At 32.5% G+C, this 22,500-nt stretch overlaps 1 protein-coding gene across 1 annotated transcript in view; it reads left to right on the plus strand.

Moving 5' to 3' along the window:
• The first annotated feature begins 2,732 nt into the window (after positions 1-2,732).
• The window catches only part of ttc21b (tetratricopeptide repeat domain 21B), a 24,059-nt gene continuing 4,291 nt past the window's right edge, over positions 2,733-22,500 (plus strand). Inside the window, exons 1-24 of the mRNA XM_043249677.1 lie at positions 2,733-2,887; positions 4,237-4,366; positions 4,459-4,569; positions 5,075-5,241; positions 6,737-6,859; positions 7,074-7,231; positions 8,283-8,367; positions 9,272-9,370; positions 9,507-9,699; positions 11,359-11,456; positions 11,909-12,109; positions 12,232-12,361; positions 13,768-13,925; positions 14,030-14,254; positions 15,148-15,386; positions 16,150-16,222; positions 16,749-16,859; positions 17,550-17,688; positions 18,121-18,227; positions 19,236-19,424; positions 20,768-20,878; positions 21,149-21,230; positions 21,378-21,528; positions 22,484-22,500. The exon at positions 22,484-22,500 is cut by the window's right edge and continues 145 nt beyond it. Coding sequence (XP_043105612.1) covers positions 2,855-2,887; positions 4,237-4,366; positions 4,459-4,569; positions 5,075-5,241; positions 6,737-6,859; positions 7,074-7,231; positions 8,283-8,367; positions 9,272-9,370; positions 9,507-9,699; positions 11,359-11,456; positions 11,909-12,109; positions 12,232-12,361; positions 13,768-13,925; positions 14,030-14,254; positions 15,148-15,386; positions 16,150-16,222; positions 16,749-16,859; positions 17,550-17,688; positions 18,121-18,227; positions 19,236-19,424; positions 20,768-20,878; positions 21,149-21,230; positions 21,378-21,528; positions 22,484-22,500 — 3,130 coding nt within the window. The 5' untranslated portion in view covers positions 2,733-2,854. The remainder of the gene's footprint in view (positions 2,888-4,236; positions 4,367-4,458; positions 4,570-5,074; positions 5,242-6,736; positions 6,860-7,073; positions 7,232-8,282; positions 8,368-9,271; positions 9,371-9,506; positions 9,700-11,358; positions 11,457-11,908; positions 12,110-12,231; positions 12,362-13,767; positions 13,926-14,029; positions 14,255-15,147; positions 15,387-16,149; positions 16,223-16,748; positions 16,860-17,549; positions 17,689-18,120; positions 18,228-19,235; positions 19,425-20,767; positions 20,879-21,148; positions 21,231-21,377; positions 21,529-22,483) is intronic.

Below are 22,500 nucleotides of genomic sequence, written 5' to 3' on the forward strand. Positions count from 1 at the left end.
ATTTTACATACGATTAATTACGATTAATCATTTGGCATCACTTTATCGTTTGCCGTAAGCTGTTAAGTGCTCCGTTATAGAGATTACAAATGGAAAATACAAAGCTCCTCAAAGTCATTCAGGACTGATGTTGCACATTTACATATAACAAGTATCACTATCAGACCGTCATGTGCGGACAGCAGCCTGATCATTGTGTGTTTGATGACTGCTGCTGCTGATAATGATTATCTGTCAGTGTTTATGTGGAACTGTATCGGACAGGCCGGGGAAAGGCCCCCCTTCGGGACAGAATACACGGCCCCGTGTGTTTAGACTGGGACCAGAGCTGAGGACACCGGCGTCCGGGACAAACCCAGGGTTGATTTACGCGGTCAATGAGCTCAAACTGTGTTGTGTAAGCCTGGGTCTCTCATTAAGGCTGATAAGGATGGGAGCACATTTCCATTTCACATGCTGTGTGTGGACAATGTGAACTGGACAGCGGGAGTCAATGTACTGAACGGCCTCTGATAGGTAAACTATAATTAACCTTACAAACCTGTATGTATATATTTTCTACCAGACATGAATCTGTACTGGCTTAAAAAAAAAAAAAAAAAAAAAAAAATATATATATATATATATATATATATATATATATATATATATATATATATATATATATATATATATATATATTTTTTTTTTTTTATATATATATATATATATATATATATATATATATATATATATATATATATATATTTTAATACATTTTTGAAACATTTTTCTTATTTGTATATTTTAATTTAATAATTTTTTTAAATATTTATTTATTTTATATATATATATGTTATATTGTACCAGACATGAATCTATTTGTATTGGCTTTTTAAAAGGTATATCATAAAAAAATAAAATATATACTGTTCAGTGTTCAATTTAATTTAATTTAACTTAATATTAATTTTTTTACTTTTATATATATATATATATATATATATATATATATATATATATATATATATATATATATATATATTATACTAGACATGAATCTGTATTGGCTATTTAATTTAATTTAATACATTTATTTAATATTTTTACTTATTATTTTTTTAAGAAAAAAATTACTTTAATCAAATGATTTCATCACAGTTCCCACAAAAGCAGTACAATGTTTTCAAAGTTGTTACTAATAAGAAATGTTTTCCTTAGCTGCAAATCAGCCTGTTTGAATGATTTATGAAAGATCATGTGACACCGAAAGACTGGAGTAATGATGCTGAAAACTCAGCTTTGCATCACGAGAATAAATTACATTTTAAAACATATCCAAATAGGAAACACTTATTCGAAGTTGTAATAATATTTCACAACAGTATTGTTTTTACTGTATTTGTTTAACCAAATTATGCAGCCATGGTGAGCAAAAGAGGTAAACGTCTCATGACCCATGCACTATATATTTATCTGTCTATATATAAACTACTATGCATGGAATTGAATTCAAAATACATTTATAAACGCATACTTTGTGCACATTTTCAGTAAATGCTTTCATTTTAGTAACAGTTTTGAAGCGAGTCCTGAAGCAAAACCAGTTGGAAAAAAAAAAACAAAAAAACTGTGCAGTGCCCAGAGACAGACAGGTTTTTTGAAACAGCAGCGATCTGCGTGCCACACACTTCAGCCCCGACCACAGCTCAGTGACGTGATGAGATTCATTCAGCTGAGAGATTCGGGGACTGAACCACCACGGCAGAAGCAGCACAGTTTGCATCTATTCAAAACAGCCAGACCTCACTTTTACATGCAGATCGATGCAAAAGGGGCAAGAGCCAAAGCCATGAAGGAGTTATGTCACCAGGTGAAAGGTAGATGTAATTCAGAAAACTGAATATTTTCGAAGCCTTGCAAACACCTTGAAGACATGAGAATTATTTATTAATCCCCCCAAAAATTAAGCTAAAATTTGTATTATGTATTATGCAATACAGTCAGATAAACTGAAACATACTATGATGCATACAAGAGGAAAACTATGATTAAATATATATATATATTTTTATAAAATATATATATTTTTGTAATAAAAAAAAAAAAAAAAATATATATATATATATATATATATATATATATATATATATATATATATATATATATATATATATATATATATTTATTTAAAAAATATTTTTCAAGTTTTAAAAGATTATTAAATTTTTTTTTTTTAAGTATTTGATTATAAAAATAGCAGTCTTAAAACATACAGTTGTGTAAGAACATGTTGATCTTGCATTAAATGTAGCTTATATGCACTACAGTCTTCATTAAAAACGCTAAAATATTTCAGAAACAATCTAATATCCAGTGATAACTATAAGAACTGTTCTGAGCGTTTCACTGGACACAATAAAACACAATAAAAATATTTAAAACATTGCCAATATACTAAATAAATAAATAAATAAAAGGACAGATATTCCAGTCGTCTCTAAATCTTAAATTCTCCATTGAGACGATGCATTTTATCTATATGGAAAAAAAATGTTGTTATAAAATATAAATGTTAGAAAACGCCGTAACATAAACGTATTTGTTAAAAATATTTGTAGCTGATGTCTACGCGCTTGTTTCGGCTTCGAACAAAAGCGAGATTGTGGCGCCACCGCGCGCTAAGCGCGTGCAATCGCGACGCTGATTCGTCACTTCCTGGTTTCCAAGCGGAAATAGCGGCGTTTGTTTGGTTGCTATGATGCTTCGTCGCGTATCGAAGATGGCGAGGACGGGATAGAGAGACTCTTTCCGCGAGGAATCGTCTTTTCCGGGTGTTTTCGGGCTTGTTTTGACGGCCGCTGCGTGTGACATTATGGCGGGGGCTGAAGAAGAGGAATGCGCGCTTGTAAGTCACGAGAAATGATCTCGAGGTGCTCATAATCATAATGCAGCTTAGCGACAGGGTGCTTTGTGGAAATAAATGTAATTGCTGAGATGTTTGATATATGCACAAGTGAGGGGAGGGGGCGATGAATAAAATAAAAGTATAAATTAATTAAGTGTACTTCGATGATTCCGATATTTCGATGGGAAGAGCAACCACGTAACCCGTGTAATAATAGTTGTAAAAATCCATTTTATTAATATGAAATAACAGTATATTGAACATTTAGACGAAATATATAAAAAGAAAATGCTTCTGTGTCTTAATATAGTGATGGAGCTCATATTCATAATGATAAACAAATCCTCAGGGCCTTACTGTAAGATCATATTTGATGGCTACTTTTTAAACCTACTTTTTGGGACGGATAATAATGTTGGGATAATCAGGCAGACCCAATTTCAGTCCGTTGACTTACGTCTTCGTCTTTAAATATTGCTAACAATATAGAAGTTTGAAGTACGAGCTAAAAAGTGACGTTTTGCAATTAAACGAAAAGTTATTTTACTTGATACCAACCAGACAACTGCAGTTTTGACCATTTATCAGGCTTAAGTATGTATTAAATATGATATAAGATATTTTACAGTGTAAATAAACACAAAATCATATATATAATGTATGTGTGTGTGTGTGTGTGTGTGTGTGTATATATATATATAAAAAAATTTTTTTATTTGATTAATTTTCTTTATAAATTACTAGTCAGGGTATATATATATATATATATATATATATATATGTATGTGTATATATGTATATATGTATATATATATATATATGTATATATGTATGTATATATATATATGTATATATATATATATATATGTATGTATATATATGTATATGTATATATGTATATGTATGTATGTATATATATATGTATATATATGTATGTATATATGTATATATGTTTGTATATATATATATGTATGTATGTATATATGTATGTGTATGTATATATATGTATGTGTATATATGTATGTGTATGTATATATGTATATGTATGTATATATGTATGTGTATATATATATGTATGTATGTATGTATATATATATATGTGTGTGTGTGTGTGTGTGTGTATATATATATATATGTATGTATATGTAATTTATTTATATTATTAATTTTTAATTTTCTTTAGAAATTACTAGTCAGGGTTTCATATGAAAAGATACTTGTTTAATAACATATGTTTTTTTTTTAAATTATGCTGGAATAGTTCAAATGCGTTGCACAGTAGGATTGACCCAATTAATCAGCTTAAACATGTTTTCAGTTAACCCAGCTGAATTTACTGTGGATTTCAGGCATTGATCTTATACTACAGCCAGGAAAAGTACTCCAGTCACGTTGTAGATGTTTCTAGTGAAGCTCAAAGGAAATTCAGTCACGATGCAATCTTCACATTCCTCCACGCTTATGGGCTGCTCATGCTAGGTGAGGAAAACCCTCCGTTTTCTATCCTTGTCTTCAAATGCTCTGAATCCCATACCATCTGTTTTTTCTTTTGTAATTTTTTTTTGTTGTAGATCAAGTGCTGGATGCCATTCAGGAGCTGGAGCAGCTGAAGGAGAGAGGAGACATTTCTCTCTGTGCGCTCATGGCTCTGGTCTATGCCCACAAGAAAAGACCAAACCCAGGTAGATCTTTTGCATGTCTTGATTAAAGGAATAAATTTACTGGGCGCCAAAAAAGCTGATAAAAACATCACAGCAATCCACTCCAGTCCATCAGTTAACGTGTGCAGTGAAAAGCTGCATGTTTGTAAGAAACGAATCCTTCATGAAAGCATTTCTGTTGCTCCTGGCCAAAATACAAGTGCATGATCCTTAATAACACTTGCTGTCATCTCACGTTGAAATCCCACCAACATTTTTGTTTAGCTGTTTTAGCTTGTAAAGAGTGCTCTCCTGATATTTTATGTATGTATTATGATGTAATATGAATAGAAGACTTGTATATTTAAGGCAAGGGTTTGAAGCTACACACATCTTTATGATTTGTTTCTTGCGACCAAGCATCTTTTTACATCACAAGATGTCGATATTAAATGTCTCTTTAAAAATGCTTTGTGTTGCATGGAAAATACAGGTTTGGAATGAAATGAATGTGAATTAATAGTGACAAAATGTGTCTTGCCTGTAGACCGTGATGTGATCCAGGAGCTGGATGGAAGGGTGAAGGAGGAGAGGAAGACGGCGAGTCCTAAAGCTCTGTATTACGCTGGCATGCTGCTGTGGCTGCTGGGCCGCAATGACAAAGCCAGAGAGTATGTGGACAGAATGATCAAGATCTCCAGCGGCTCTAAAGAGGTGGACTTTTCTAATGCATCTAGCCTTTAGGTTTTTGTTGAGGCGGCTTTTCATGGCAAAAGGACTGATCTATCTTGCCTTCAAAATTCTGGCAAAGAAATCTTGCTAATTATGTAGCAAGATGCATTATTACATTTGCCCTGTTCATTCATGGTGATCATTAAACACTGAAGTGTAACTTTTTTCAGTTAATAAAAAAATATTTTAATATTTATTGAAACATCAGTCGGCCAAAAGTATACTATGACTCCTTTAAATGTAGTGATTATCAGAGCTTTTATAGTAAAAAAACTACAAAAAAATAAATAAAAATAAATAAATAAATAAATATATATATATATATATATTATTATTATTTTTTGTTGTTTTTACTTTACTTTTCTTCTGAGTTTAATGTGCTAAAATAACTACAAATGAATAAATAAAACAATACTAAAATTACAACCACTAATTCAACCCTAATTCAAAATATTAAACACCAATTCAAAATATTAATAAAAACTTTTAGTTTAAAGTGTACATATTTGTATGTAGTTTACATATTAGCAAGATGCATTATTACATTTGCCCTGTTCATTCATGGTGATCATTAAACACTGAAGTATAACTTTTTCAGTTAATAAAAAATATTTTAATATTTATTGAAACATCAGTCGGCCAAAAGTATACTATGACTCCTTTAAATGTAGTGATTATCAGAGCTTTTATAGTAAAAAAAAAAAAACCCAACTAAAACTATATATATATATATATATATATATATATATATATATATATATATATATATATATATATATATATATATATATATATATATATATATATATATAAACTACAAAAAAACTACAAAAAAACTACAAAAATATATATATATATATATTTTTTTGTAGTTTTTTACTTTACTTTTCTACTGAGTTTAATGTGCTAAAATAACTACAAATGAATAAATAAAACAATACTAAAATTACAACCACTAATTCAACCCTAATTCAAAATATTAAACACCAATTCAAAATATTAATAAAAACTTTTAGTTTAAAGTGTACATATATGTATGTAGTTTACATATTATATGCCTGTATGGATGTATATTTTTAAGAAAAAATATGTCAGGTTTTTGTATTAAGTATATTTGTATATACAGTAATATAAAATATAAGAATATGAATAAATAGATCAGTACATGTAAATATTTTTTAAATATATACTGTATGTGTGTGTGTGTGTGTGTGTGTGTGTGTGTGTGTGTGTGTGTGTGTGTGTGTGTGTGTGTGTGTATATATATAAAATCTACACAGTACACATACATATATTATGTAAACAAAAAAATATTTTGTATGAGATTAATCGCAATAAATCGTTTGACAGCACTAATAAAAACTATAAAAGTATCTCAATGATAACTAATAAAGCTAATAACTAATAAATAAACGATGAGTAACAGATTGTCCACATATTTTGCTGTTTATTTAATATTGGGGTTATTGTTTTGTAGGGAATTGTACTGAAAGGCTGGATTGATCTACGATCTAACAAAGATGCTTATGCAAAGAAGTCTGGGAAATACTTTGATGAGGCCCTGAAGGAGAAAAGCGACATTTTCGCTTTGATGGGGAAGGTAACTCTATTTCTGATCGGCTGATAAACGCTGAAGCGAAATTCCACGTCTAGGTTACACTTCATCTCAAAAATATAAGAAACAATGGGAAACTATTTTAGAGATAATGAAAAAGGAGGCATGCGTGAAATAACAAAAAGAAAATGTTGTATTGTCCGTATATGGAAGACAATGCAGTTTGTTTTGTAATGCTCTAATTGTGTCTTTCTGTCAGGTACATTATTATGAATTTCGTCAGAATTATTCTGGTGCTTTGGAGACCATCAACCAGGTGATTGTGAGCTACCCGTCCTTCCTACCTGCCCTGGTCAAGAAGATGAAGCTGCTGTTGACTCTACAGGACTGGGAACAAACTATAGATGCGGCTCACAGGTAACAAACTTTATTTAATGGTTTAAGTGATATTTGTTGTGTTTTTTTTAATAAATAAATGCACTCTAAAAGCTCTCAGCGATTTCCAGAAGAGAGCCGCATTCAACTGCAAATAGAAATTAAATGTTTTTCCATGGATTTGTACAGAAAGACTGGATCATTGTAACTCCTTCCCTGTTGGATGAGGGCCAGCGAACAACAGAATGAAAAGGGCCTTTTAGACTGATCACTAAGAGCCGTACAAACTCTGAACCGAGACCTCAAAGGGTCTGTGTGAAAACCAGTTCTCTCAGGTGGAGCTGGATTGGTTTTATTTTACCTTTACAAGCTAATCGATGTGCAATATTTAATCTAAAATGACCTAAAAGGGCATTTTTTAAATCAAAAGGATTGTAATTTAAACTTAACATTCATTACATTAAATATGATACATAATAACAATAATGCACGAAGTAACATACTTTTATTCAAATGATCACTAATTTCAACAAAATGTTGGTGTATTTTGTAATTTTTTTAAAATAAGGTAAAAAAATTTTTTTATAAAATAATGACAAATATTTTTCATTCACGTGCATGAATATAGCAATTAAGAAATATTATACACCACGCAATTTACCTCCATAAACTATTAAAAACGTGAAAATATAATGTAGGAACGGCTGTGGTGATGCAAACAAATTGTTGAATTGAATCACTTGGAATCACTGACCGTGATTGGTGGAAAAGAATCATATTATAACACAAAGAGGACTGTCAAATGTTTAGTTGTTGAACATGAAAACACAATATAATAACATCCTTCTGCAATAAAAACTTAGTGTAGGCACATCTGCCTAAAAAGGAGAGCAGGAGATTGAAAGGTTTCCATGCACAAGTGTTCTATAATGCGGTGTTTGTCACATTTTTATAATGGATATTGAAAATGTATATCTTAGTATTTAGTAAATAGTATTTTTAGGAAATAATTGTTTCATGTGCAGACATATAAAGATATATCAGACTGTTTTACACATCAACAGACTTGACTCGTCAATCTTCTGAATTTCAGGCTTCTCCAGCGAGATAAAAATAACCTGGAGGCTTTGAGGATGCTGGCGTTGCACTCGCTCTGCAGGGAAGGAGATGTTGGAGAGGTGTGACATTGCAAACATACCTGTGTTTATTCAGATTAAATGCCAGAAAAGTCATTCATTATCATCAAGAAGAATACTGCATTAACTGTTGTTACTGTTGAGCTATTGCACTTCAGTCTGGCATAAGTCATGAAATTCACTTCATATAGATGTATTTGTGATCGAACCCGGTCAGAAAAGTCTTGAAATCTGATATAAGATGATATTTGACAATTCAGACTCGTTTTAATTTGTGAATTTAAAAAAATAGTCGACATTCATGCATTGAGCGGTGTCCCTGTGAATCATGATTTGTGAATATGAATTTGATTATGCATTACTGAATATACTGCATATTTTCACTCAAAAGTTTGATTCTTCAAAAGTAAGATTTATTAATTAATTTATTTATTTAGCAAGAAATTAACACTTCTTTCAAGCAAAGAGTTATTAAATCCCATTAAATGACTGTAAAACATTACAGTCAAATAAATGCTTTTCTTTTCATTTTTTTTCATCAAAGAATCCCGAGATCTCCTCAAGGTTTCCGCAAAAATGTGCAGCAGCACAAATGTTTTTATCACTCGTAAAAATGAGAAATGAGCAGAAAATCATATTTTAATGATTTCCGAAAAATCATGTGACGGTTGGAAGACTAAAGTAATGATGCTGAAAATTCAGCTTTGCGTCACATATTCTATATTTATATATTGTACATTTTAAATAAATAAAAAGTAATACTTTTTCACAATATCCATGTATTTACTGTATTTCTAATTAAAATAAATGCATCCTAGGACAGCTGAAGAAACTTATTTCAAAAATATTTACCAACTTCAAACTTTTGAATGGTTATGTCTATATAGATCTCTGTCATTCTCTTTTTCTTGAACTATACTAATCCTTTTTTCTTCTTTTTTTTCAGTGCGTGAATCAGCTATCAAATCTGATTAGTAATCTGGACATTCAAGAACCGAACAATCCGGAGCTCTTCTACAGGATGTCTTTAGCGTTCACTCGAGTGGTAATCGTCCATGAGCACTCAATAATTCATTTGATTAAAATCCTGAAATGCAGAGTTTTGATAAGCTCACGTGTCGTAAAAGAAATGAATCGGACCGATAGATCAGCGCTGATGTGAATGTCTGATCGCTCTGCAGTGTGGAAGGTCTGAGAAGGTCCTTCAGCACACTCACAGGATGCTGGAGCGGGCGTTCGCGCAGGCCTCGAGCGACTCTGAACTGGCCACAGAGATGGGCTACCAGCTGGTTCTGCTGGGCAGGGTGAAGGAGGCCATGAAATGGTACAAGACGGCAATGACTCTTGATGAGAGCAGCGTCTCTGCTTTGATAGGTGAGAGCGGTTCGAAAGACATCAAGAAAATAAATGATGCATCCCTTTACCTGCATTCAATACTTACACTGAGCTGTACAGTAGTGTACGGTACGACATCGCCGGGCTCTCGGTGCTTATGTATCCTGCCGAGAGCAGCCTCAAGAACGGCTAGTTCTTCAGACGTTTGCCGCTAGCTCTGACGTCTCTGTAGTGATTAAACATGAGATACAGTTCGTTTTGGGTAACGTTACATTTAGCGGGCGTTTGTGGTCTCATGCATCTTTTATTTGTTCCTGGTCATATAGTTCTGGCTAAGCACAAAGTTACATTTAACTTTATGCATTTATTTTGAACTTGACCAAAGTACGACTCTGTGACTTTGTTCGCTTTTGTCTCACTTATGCCTCTTATGATTTTATAATGGCTATTACTGTACATTAAAACTGACCTAAAATAGGCACCGATCGCTACGTTCCCTCATACACCACGTCTATCAAGTAAAGATACTGCAAGCTGAGTTAGTCTGTACCGTACTGTACTGTACTGTACTGACCCGTACCGCTCGTGGAAATGAGCCATTATTATACCATCCCAAAGAGGCACAAATCACTTTCAGACTTTTTTGTTAACTGTTCCAACCTGCTGGAATGATCTATACAACTCTGTCCGAGCGGCTTAATCCTTAGACGTCTTTATTAGCATTCTCTAATATTTATTTTGTCTACTACTAAAAACCACTAGATTACATTTTTCTATATTTTTTCTTTGCTATTCCAACCTTGCTATTTGCAAGTCATTTTGGATAAAAACATCTGTTAAATGAATTATTGTAATTATAAATGATGAATGAGTCAAATCCAAAGCCTTGGTAAAATGTCTTTAAATGCACATCTGTGACAGCAATTGTAAAAGTGGCAATTGTAAACAGCCTACAGTTATACTAATGAATTATTTACAGTATGGTTTTCTTTTTAAAGATTTATGAAGATTTTAATCGTAAATACCTGCATTTATATGCTGAATAATGTATAGGTGGAATAATGGGTTTAGCAATTGCTGTTGCCGTCAGTTCATTAAAAGCATTTGCACTGAATTGACGTGAAATTGTTTTGCAACTTCATTAAAAGACTGTCTGGGATCGGCGTTGTGATTGGTTACTAAAAATATGAAACATTTACTTTTAAAGTGCATCAGAAATAAAAAAAAGGTGTCCTAAGACAAAGAACGGGCATTGGTTTGGTTGAATTGTTTTTGATCTACTTCAGATCTTGACTACTACATTAAAAGTAATTTATGAAACTGAAATAAAATATAAAGGTCAGTTTAAAAAACTTGAACATGTAAATCACACTAAATTTAATAAATAACGGGAAGTACTTAAAATTACTAAAACAAAAATTACAATTAAAATCAATTAAAGTGAAATAGAATAAAAATAAATAAATAACAAAATTACTAATGCTAAAAAAATAATAATTATTTGTTTTTATTTCAAATATTAAAGTACTGACCTTGCCAGACTGTTTTTTCTTTTTTTTTTTAAATAAAAGCCCTAATCTCTGTCCTCGCCTCATCCCTCTACCCCGACCCTGACAGTGCTATAATGTCCAGCTAAAATGTTTTAAATGCATTAACAGAAAAAGCATTAATTGAGTGATTTTGGGGTTTGTTGTTCAGGTATCATCAGGTGTCAGCTCATGGAGGGACACGTCGAGGATGCAGAACAGCAGCTGGAGTTCCTAGCAGAGATCCAGCAGTCCATTGGCAAATCAGGGGTGAGGAATCCTTTCAACGACTTTATCTTAAAAACCAGCGAGAGCTCTTGCGACAGTGTTAAAAAATGACTCGTTCAAGAATATTTCCACAGAACCGAATAAAAAGGTAAAGAAAAGCATTTTGAATATTTTATTGATTCTGGTGTATTAATGCACTTATGTTGTGTTTACCCACGGAGTCGTCCACAGTGCGTTCCAGAGCCTGTTTACATTAACCGAGACTCTCGTCTGGGCGGTTTAGTGCTCACTTAAACTACCTCAGCGAAAAGCAGCTGTCCCGGTGTGTTTGTAGACGAACAGATGCACAACTAAAACAAAGCTTTTGTATTTTGAGCTTTTGGCCGTAGGATTTCAACTGTAGTGAGCCGATTCATTAGCACACGTGTCTTAAAGAACACGAAAAAACGGACTCATCTTTGAGGTATGCTTATGCGTGTGTTTGTGTGTGTTAGGAGCTGTTGTATCTGCGGGCGCTGCTGGCTGTGAAAAAACACCGGCCCCCAGACGAGGCTACGAATCTGTTAAACGACACGGTGGACACGCACTTTTCCACCCTGCAGGGTTTGCCTCTCAGCGTCGAGTACTTCGAGAAGCTCAACCCTGACTTCCTGCTCGAGATCGCCAAGGAATACCTGGCGCTGTCTCCCGCCAAGGTCTTCCCTCCCAAACGATACAGTCAGAGCACGCTATACGCTGCCTAGCGACGTCCTAGCGGCCTTGGTTCTGCGTCTGGCTCGGCCCTGTGGTTTATTGTCTGATGTCGTTTTCGCTGCAGGCTCCAGCTCCGGGTCAGCCTCCTGCTCCTCAGCTGCAGCACTGCGCGTCTGTGCTGGACACGGTGGTCAAAGTAGTGCCTGGACTGCTGCAGGCCGTCTTTCTAATGGCCAAAGTCCGTTTTCAGTCAGGTGCGAGGGATATATTTATGTAAAGCTTGATTTCGTTGATTTCTTTTTGATTGATTTTTTTGGAGAAAAACTTCTCACTTATCACTAAGATACTACACTGCCCGTCCAAAATAAAAAAGCCACACACTATTATACTATATTATTACATTAGATTATTATTATTTCATTTCATTAGACCGCCTTTAGCTTTGATTATGGGACACATTCGCAGTTGCATCGTTCCGATAAGCTATCACAACATTTATTCCCGTCAAATGCATTCATTTTTTGCCAGTATCTTATATTGATGATGGGAGAGTCAGACCACTGCGCAAAGTCTCATCTCACGTCCCAAAGATACTCAATGGTGTTAAGGTCTGGCCAATCCATGCGTCTCATGCTGCTTGGAATATGCCATCAGGGAAGAAAAAATCCATAGATGGAATAATCTGGTCTTTCAGTATATTCAGGTAGTCAGCTGACCTCATTCTTTGAGCACATAATGTTGCTGAACCTTACCTATTTGCTTAGTTAAATCCAGCTGGTGACTTTTTTTTGGGTGGGCAATGTATTTTAGTTTTTAAATCATATTAAAAACTTTCCTGTTTTCATTTTAAAGCTTTAGAAGTTTATATTTTTAGCATGTATTTTTTTTCTAATGTGTTTCTATAGTTTTCAATTCAGTTTTAGTACAAGTTAAACTAGATGAAATTATTTCAGTTAACACTTTTTTTCAAGAAACACATTTTTAGTTTAGGTTTTAGTTATAGGATATTAGGATATATCCTATAGTTTAGGATATATTTCACCCCAAAATCAAAGGTAAAAAAAACTAAGAAACTATATTTTGCTAAATGAAACTGAGCTGTTCTTTGCACTGTGACATACTATTTTTATTTGTGACAAATAAACAAACGTGACAAAAGTCTTAATATCATAAAAAAATTCTTAAAATAAAGTGTTACCAAATAATTAAAAATAATAAAAAAATAAAAAAATAAAAACATTTATATATATATATATATATATTGCATTATAATATATTATTATGCATGATAAAATTATTATTTTGACAATATATATATTTTATATATATATATATATATATATATATATATATATATATATATATATATATATATATATATATATATATATATATATATATATATATATATATATATATATATATATATATATATATATATGTGTGTGTATATATATATATATATATATATATGTATTTGTGTATATAATAAATATATAATAATAATAAAAAAGTAATTTTGCCATGCATAATAACGTTATAATGCAAAATATATATATTTCTTCATGCAGGATATAGTTTCTTATTTTTCCTTTTATTTTTTGCTCAATTCATCCAGTTAGCCAGGTTTATGCTCTCTTCATATGCCATCTTCCTACAGGAGATATCGAAGCAGCCCAGAGCAGCCTGCAGCACTGTTTGGATCAGAACCCGGCCCATGCTGACGCCCATCTCCTCATGGCTCAGATCCATCTCATGCAGGGCAACTTCAAGCTCTCCTCCCAATCTCTGGAACTCTGCCTCAGCCACAACTTTGAGGTAACACAAAATCACCGCCAGCCATACTGAGCTGCAGAAGGAATCCAGTTTCAATGCATCGATTCGATTGGACTGTCTAAACATGTGGTTTATTTTTTTCTCAGATCCGTGAGCATCCTCTGTATCACCTGATAAAGGCTCAGGCCCAAAGGAAGATGGGGCAGCTTCAGGAGGCCATTCAGACGCTGCAGATGGCCATGAGTCTGTGTGCTGTGAAGAGAACAGGCTCCTCTACCAAAAGACAGAGTAAGAGAGTTGAGCTCAGCTCAGCCGACTGCGTATCTGTGTTCCTGGAGCTAGCCGAGGCTCTGTGGCTCAATGGAGAACAGGTTAGCGCTTAACTTTCATCTCTTTTTTAGAGGAACAGTTCGCCCCAAAATGAAAAGTTGCTGAAATTTTACTCACTCTCAGGCCATCCAAGATACGTTTGTTTTATTATCCAGAAGAAATTTGTAGAAATGTAGGACGCTTACCAATGGATCCTCTTCAGTGAATGGGTGCCGTCAGAATGAGAGTCCAAACTGCTGATAAAAACATCACAATAATCCACAAGTAATCCACACAACATTAATCCAAATTACAATCTTGTGAAGCCGAAAGCTATGTGTTTGTAAGAAACAAGTCCGTAATGAACCTGTGCTACTGGTCATAAAAAGTCTAATGGAAAGTCTATTCCTTGTTGTCCTCTTATGTCACAATCCATTGACATATTTAATTATAAACTCTATTTTCACAAGTAAGCAGTGCTTGATCTGTACGTATTTCTCTCTTGATTCAGACAGGACAACATTTTCACTATAAAAAGCAGCATTATGGATAAAGAACTTGTATCTTATTTGGAAGCAATGTGTTAAAGATACAAATGTGTGGATTTGTTTATTATAAATATGCAGCTTTTCATTTCACCGGACATTAATTGATAGAATGGAGTGGATTACTGTAATGTTTTTACCAGCTGTTTGGACTCTCATTCTGACGGCACCCATTCACTGCAAGTGTTGCAATGCTACAGTCTCCAAATCTGTTCTGATAAAGAAACAAACTCATTTATTTTACAAGGCTGGAGCGTGAGCAAATATTTTTTTTAGATGATCTATTCCTTTAATAAACCTATTTAATAACACTGTGGTTGTTATTGTTATGTTGGTCTGTACCGTAGTAAAATGAACATTATTTGTGCTAATACTCGGTTTTTGGGGTTAAAAGTTGTTCTGAATTCCAGCACGAGGCAGCTAAAGTGATGCAGGATGCCATAAATGATTTCACGGGCACTCCAGAGGAGCTTCGAGTCACTATTGCCAACGCAGACCTGGCGCTAATGCGAGGAGATACAGAGCTGGCACTGAGCATGCTCAGAAACATCACGCCAGAGCAGCCCTACTTTATACAGGCCAAAGAAAAAATGGCAGACATCTACCTGAACCACAGGAAAGAGAAACGGCTTTACGTGAGCTGCTATAGGTAATGCATTGTCATTTTTTCAAATGTACTCCTCATATTCACTGCATGTATTATAGCTTATAGGATATATTTTTCACAGTCTATGGGTGAATATCATAAATGCATGTCTAGGTTACATTTTACCTTAAAATCAAAACAATATATGTCTTACATAGCACTGGTGTGTTTGTAGCAATAGTCAAAAATGCATTGTATGGGTTAAAATAATAGATTTTTCATTTCTGCCAAAATCATTAGCAAATTAAGTAAAGATCCGTTAAGATATTTTGTACATTTACTACTGTAAATATATAAAAACTTTTAAAAAATTTATAATAAATTTTATTATAATTTATAATAAAAAATTTTAATTAGTTACATGCATCGCTAAAGATTTAATTACTCAATATTTAAATTTTATTGCACCCTCAGATTCCATATTTTCAAATAAATGTATTATGGCCGAATTTTGAAAAATGTACCTGGTTTTGTCGTCCAGGGTCACATGTGTACTTATGCTGCATAATTAATTAATAATAATAATACATAATTACTATATTACATGATTTCATGTATATTTCACTTAATATTTCCTGATAATCACAGTTTTGTTATTAACATAACAGTAATTACAGTATTAATTACAGTACAAAACCGTAATAATGTTTACGTATGTAACAGAAGGATGTTATTTCTAAGTGTTGACAAGCTTTAATGCAAGCTCTGAACAATCGTCAGACACTTCTGTTCATGCAGAACTTTATTGTATCTGTGTTCTCATCAGGGATTTGGTGGACAAATTGCCAAGCCCTCATACCTTCCTGCTGCTCGGAGACGCCTACATGAACATTCAGGAGGTGGAAGAGATTCTAGTTGTTTATTCTGATGTTTACATTTGTGTTTGAATGCCGCAGTTAGCGAAGAACACCCCCCCACACACACACACACACACACACACAAATATTTACTGCACAGTGTAAACAGTGATTATCTAACTGGAAAATTTATAAAAAAAAAAATTATACAGGGTTCTATTAAGTTTTTTTATATACATTTATATATATACATTTACATCTTTTACATTTTACATTTTTTATTATAAAAATGAATTTCTACTTAAATTGGTGTTTTTTTATTGTTCATTTAAATCAACAATTGAAAGGCAATACAGCAAATTCTATATAATACATAATTGTCTACAAAAATTGTATAAACAAATTGTGTATATATATATATATATGTATGTATATATATATATATATATATATATATATATATATATATATATATATATATATATATTAGTTACATATCTAAATGTGCTGTTTTCACTTAAACGTGTCTGTCATTCTTGTGTATGAAAATGATTTTTTCTGCTGACAGCCGGAGCTGGCCATCGAGGTTTATGAACAAGCCCTGAAGAAAAACCCCAAAGATGGAGCTGTGGCCAGCAAGATTGGAAAAGCACTTGTCAAGACCCACAACTATGTGAAGGTAAGTGAAGAATCTTTGCAATAATATCCCTGTTAAACCTAAAGAATGTGGGCTGTTCAAGAAGCTCATTTTGAAAGAAGTCAAAAGCAGTCAAAAGCTTCGAACGATACGATTTTTTAAATGTTTTTCTCCTCTTCTCTCCTTTTTTTAAATGTTTTTTTTTTGTGTCTTCTGAAGCCTGAATTTATTTCATCCAACGTACAGGAAAAAATGTAAAGTTTGAAATAATTTTTTTACTATTTAAAATAAGTTCTATTTGAAAATATTTTATTATACATTTATTCCAATGATTTAAAAACTTAATTTAAAGCATCCTTGCTAAATAAAATTATTAATTTCTACAATTGATTCTTATTCTATTTTAAATAATAATAATAATAATAATAAATAAATAAATAAATATATATAATATATATATATATATATATATATATATATATATATATATATATATATATATATATATATATATATATATATATATATATATATATTAAATATTAAGCAGTTATTTTAAATAGTAAAATATTACAGCTTTTCTGTATTTTTAAATTGTTACTGCTGAAAAACTGTAAAAAATCCTAAAAGAGTTCATATTCAGAGACTAAGTAATGGAGCCAGTAAGTAAATGTAGCTTCCTTTATCCTCTTCAGTTTTCTAAATGCAGTTTCTCCGTATAACTTTTCCCAGGCAATTAACTATTACGAGGCGGCGCTGAAGAGCGGGCAGCAGAATTTTCTGCGTTATGACTTGGCTGACCTGCTCATGAAGCTCAGGCAGTACGAACGCTGTGAAAAAGTCCTGCAAGAGGCTCTCACGCACGATCCTGGTGAGAAACGGCTCAGAAATACTGACGTTATTGCGAAATGGCGACTTGGTCGCTCCGTTCAAACTGAACTTTAAGCGCCGTTTTTAGTGGAGATTTGTTTATTTTGTCCGTTTTAAGGGATGAGATGCGTTTAAGCGCTTAAGAGGAATATTGCGTGTCTGCTGGGTATTTTCACTTCTGCTTTATGCTATATTTATTGCACCTTAGCAATGCTGTGTGTATTCAACGGCACGTTACAAGATTGACAAATGAAATCAGGACTGTCAGAAAAGTCCTTTGGGTGTCTCGTGGGAAATCACGGCTGTGCGCTTTTAATTGGAAGTTTGCTAGTTGGTTCAGCTTAATGTAATTAAAAAGAAAATTGTGCAATACACAGTGCAATTGCTTTTCTTCGGCTGTGATGAGTTGCGTCTTTTTCTCTTTATTTTTCAGTCAATGAACTGGCGCTTCTTACCGAAGACTGCCGCTATCTTGTGCTTCTCGCCAAAGTCCAGAGCAAAGTCAATAAAAACGATGAAGCGCTGCTGTCCTTGCAGAGAGTGAGTCAAGGGTGTCTTTCTCTCTTAAACAGTGTTCTTATTGTTAGCTTAAACTATTTCAAAATTATCTTTAGCGATTAAAATAACAAAAAATGTAAATAAATGGTAAAGCTTTACAATAAGACATCACTTGTTAACATGAAAACAATGAAAAATGCATTTATTACGCTATTGAAAAATATTTGTTAATATTAGTTAATGAAAATACAGTTGTTCATTGTTTATTCGTGTTAGTTCACAGTTTATTAACTAATGTTAACAAACACAACTTGCGATTTTAATAATGCATTACTAAACCCTGAAATTAACATTAACATTAAAAAATGCTTTATTGTTCATTCTTAGTTCGTGTAATGATGTTAACTAATGAAAAATTAGATGGGAAAAACTTAAGTTGTCTTTGCAAGTAACTGAAATAGTATTAAAATTGATAACGTGAATGCATTGTTCAATATTTATCTGTACCCATATTTATTTTATTCTTGATTAATTGATTGATTGAGTTCATTTGTTTTATGGTAATGAGAACCGGAAGAAAAAAAAAAGTTAATAGTCATGAAAATATTTAAGCAAATCATTATATTATATTATAGATAGTGAAAATGTTACAATGATTTGTTTATCCTCAAACTAAATGTGAAAATAAAATGAATATTAAAATATAAATATACTGAAGCTAATTAGAAATTAGAATTAAAAACAAAATAGAAAACTCGCAAATTACAAGAATGTAGACTAAAAATGAAAATGTAAAATATAAAAATAAAGGCTCTTTTAAAATATTAATTAAAAATTATAATCGTATATTAATAATTAAAAACAAAATACTACCAATGTATATGCACAACCTCCTATATTTATAAATTTTTAATACATGAACATATATTTAAATTCATTTATATGTATTTCATGTAGTATACAAGTATGTTAAAGCATACTTTGGAGGCTGAGAAAATGCTGACGGAATGAAGTTGTTTGGATTGCTGTGGTACTGTTCTTCCTCCTCAGGCGAGAGATGTACAGGCGAAGGTCCTGAAGCGTGTTCAGCTGGAGCAGCCTGACTCGGTGCCTGCGCAGAAGCAGCTCGCCGCAGAGATCTGCGCCGAAATCGCCAAGCACTGCAGCAGCCAGCGCGGCTTCGAACGAGCCGTCAAGTTCTACAAAGAGGCGCTTGTGTACTGTGAAAGTGACAGCAAGGTCAGTGTGGCCCGGATCAGTGAGTCCAGTGTGTTCCTCTGCAGCTGGATCTGTCCATGTGTGGTGCTGCATTTGAACACGGCATGGGCCTGCGTTTGACTAAACCAGCACAAATCAGTCTCTCCACAGACCATATTAAAAATGCCTTCCAGGTATTAAAAAAGATATTTTGTAAATATATGCACTGCATTATATATTATCAAATAGCTTATATACTTTTATATTATATTGATTTTATATATATATATATATATATATATATATATATATATATATATATATATATATATATATATATATATATATATATATATATATATATATATATATATATATATATATATATATATATATATATATATATATATATATATATATATATATATATATATATATATATATATATATATAAGGTATATATATATATATTTTTTAATTAGTTTACATCTAAGGTAGTATATTTTTTTAGTTTATTTGTTGGCAAAGTTATAAGCATTCAAGTACCGTATGTTTAAATCTATGCATTTAACATATACTTTCATGGCTTAAAAGCATCTGCCAAATGCATAAATGATTTTTGCTGTTCTTGTTTTTCTTAATAAATTGATATATGTGTGTGTGTGTGTGTATACCTTAAAAATGATTTGCAGGCTACAGAGTCAACAGATCTGATTTCAAGAAAAATGCAGTCAAAGATTCCAAAGCAAACGTTGCATATTTTCCTTCAATCCTTTTCTTAATAACAATTCATATAGTATTAATCACCATATAGCTATTTTTTTTATCTTTGTTATTAAAATAAGAAAAAATAAACAGTAGTTTTATCAAGAGCAGCGAGAGTCTTTTCTTTCAATGTTCAATTAACATTGAGGCAGATCTATTTTAAGACCTACTGTAATGCATGGATCAAATATAATTATGTTTTTCCTTAACCATTAACTAAATGTTCATGTAAGACATATAACAGAATTTTTTTTTTAACAAATAAACAACAATTTTTTTTTTTCATGGCTTTGAAAGTCATATATCATCAAGAATTTGATATGAATATTCAAAAAGCTGGAATGCTGCTCTTTTCAACAATAGAAATTTTAGTAAAATCCTCAAAAGCACACTATTTTTCTCTCAAACTTAGTCTCTGCTCGTTCCGACTCATTTTGCCAGAACAGGTCACATGCATATTTTTAATTCATGCATTAGAATGCATTTAAATATAAAATGCATGCAAATACAAATGTGAAACTTCCTGGCAGAACATAACGAGTCTTTTCAAAAGCCGCAGACGTTTCGGTGTCCCCTGCGAACAGCTGTGCAAGTAGACGTGTGTCCGTGTGTTTGATCAGGTGATGCTGGAGCTGGCTCAGCTGTATCTTACTCTGGATGATGTCGAGGCCTGTCAGCAGCAGTGCAGCGGCATCCTGAAGAACGATCCGGTCAACGAGTCGGCTACGCTGGTCAGTTTCCTTAAACATAACTCCTCTCTCATAACCTCACACCAGTGGACCAATCAGATCAATCTGGAGGCGGAACAAACATCTTGAGTGTGTAAAATGCAACACGAGAGTTCTAGAAGAAATATTCTCATTCACTTTCTCCATAGAAACGGTTGCCTATTAACGTATTTCAAAGCTGTATTTACGGTAAAACATGCATGTTCTCCAACAATTGATCTATTTCTTATCGCTTTGCTAGTGTGGTGAACTTCTTTTCTCTGTGTTCGTTAGATGATGGCAGATCTTATGTTCAGGAAGCAGGACTACGAACAGGCCGTATTTCATTTCCAGCAGCTCTTGGAAAGGAAACCAGGTGTGTCGTTCATCTCCTGACCTTTCAAACGATTACGCCGTTGTTGCAGCAGCCCCCTCAGCTTTCCTTCCAGATACTCGTCTGAACCGCGGGGGAAACCTAAGCAACCAGGAAGCTGTAATGAACTCATTTAATCTCTTCCCCTAGACAACTACCCAACGCTGTCCCGCCTCATTGATCTGCTGCGCAGAGCCGGCAAGCTGGAGGAGGTTCCAAGATTCCTCGAGATGGCAGAGAAACACTCAATGAGGGCCAAGTTTGAGCCTGGATACAACTACTGCAAAGGGCTCTACCTGTGGTAGGACTGTAAAAGATGAAACGCAGGGTTATTCTTTATGGTGGTAATATACGGGTTGCTATATAAGGTTTTATGAACCCCTGGGTTTCAGTAGTTAATGAAAGCTAATATATTAAATCACATCAGTGCCTTTGTGTCATGTGACCATTAACTGGCTGCAAAGAAACGGTGAAAATGCAAAAAATGTTGAAATATTATCTTAAAATCTCAGGGGTCAGTACTATATACTATATTCATTTAATTTAAAGGAGTGACAAAAATGTATCAGTTATTTTACATATTCACAACATACTCTCTTTTTATATATATATATATATATATATATATATATATATATATATATATATATATATATATATATATATATATATATATATATATATATATATATATATATATATATATATATATATATATATATATATGTGTATATATATATATATATATAATATATATATATATATATATATATATATTTAAAATAATAATATAATTAAAGTACTGTTTAAAATAAGAATTAATAAAACTGTTTAAAAGCAGAAATAATGAATACTTTTATTCAGATATATGCATTACATAAATCCAAAGTTACAGTAAAGACATGTATAATGCTGCAAAACATTTATATTTCAAATAATTATTGTTCTTTTGAACTTCCCATGTAGCAAAGAATCCCTTATTCTTTCAAATCAAAAACGTAAAAAATCTCTTAAAATTGATAGTTATAATGAAAGTTTTTGAGCAGCAAATCATCATTTTATAACGCTTTCTGAAGAATCGTGTGACATTTGAAAACATATTCAATTATAAACAGTTATCACTGACAATTAACATTTGTTAACATCTCTGGAATACTTGATTATGTTTAGTCATGCTTATGTCATCAGTCTAATAGCTTTTGATTTGCCCTCATTTGAATGCAATAAGGACATGAATGTCGATCTTCTTCTCCAAGGTACACCGGTGAACCTA

This window comes from Puntigrus tetrazona, chromosome 9, assembly GCF_018831695.1.
Source record: "Puntigrus tetrazona isolate hp1 chromosome 9, ASM1883169v1, whole genome shotgun sequence".
Lineage (NCBI taxonomy): Eukaryota > Metazoa > Chordata > Actinopteri > Cypriniformes > Cyprinidae > Puntigrus > Puntigrus tetrazona.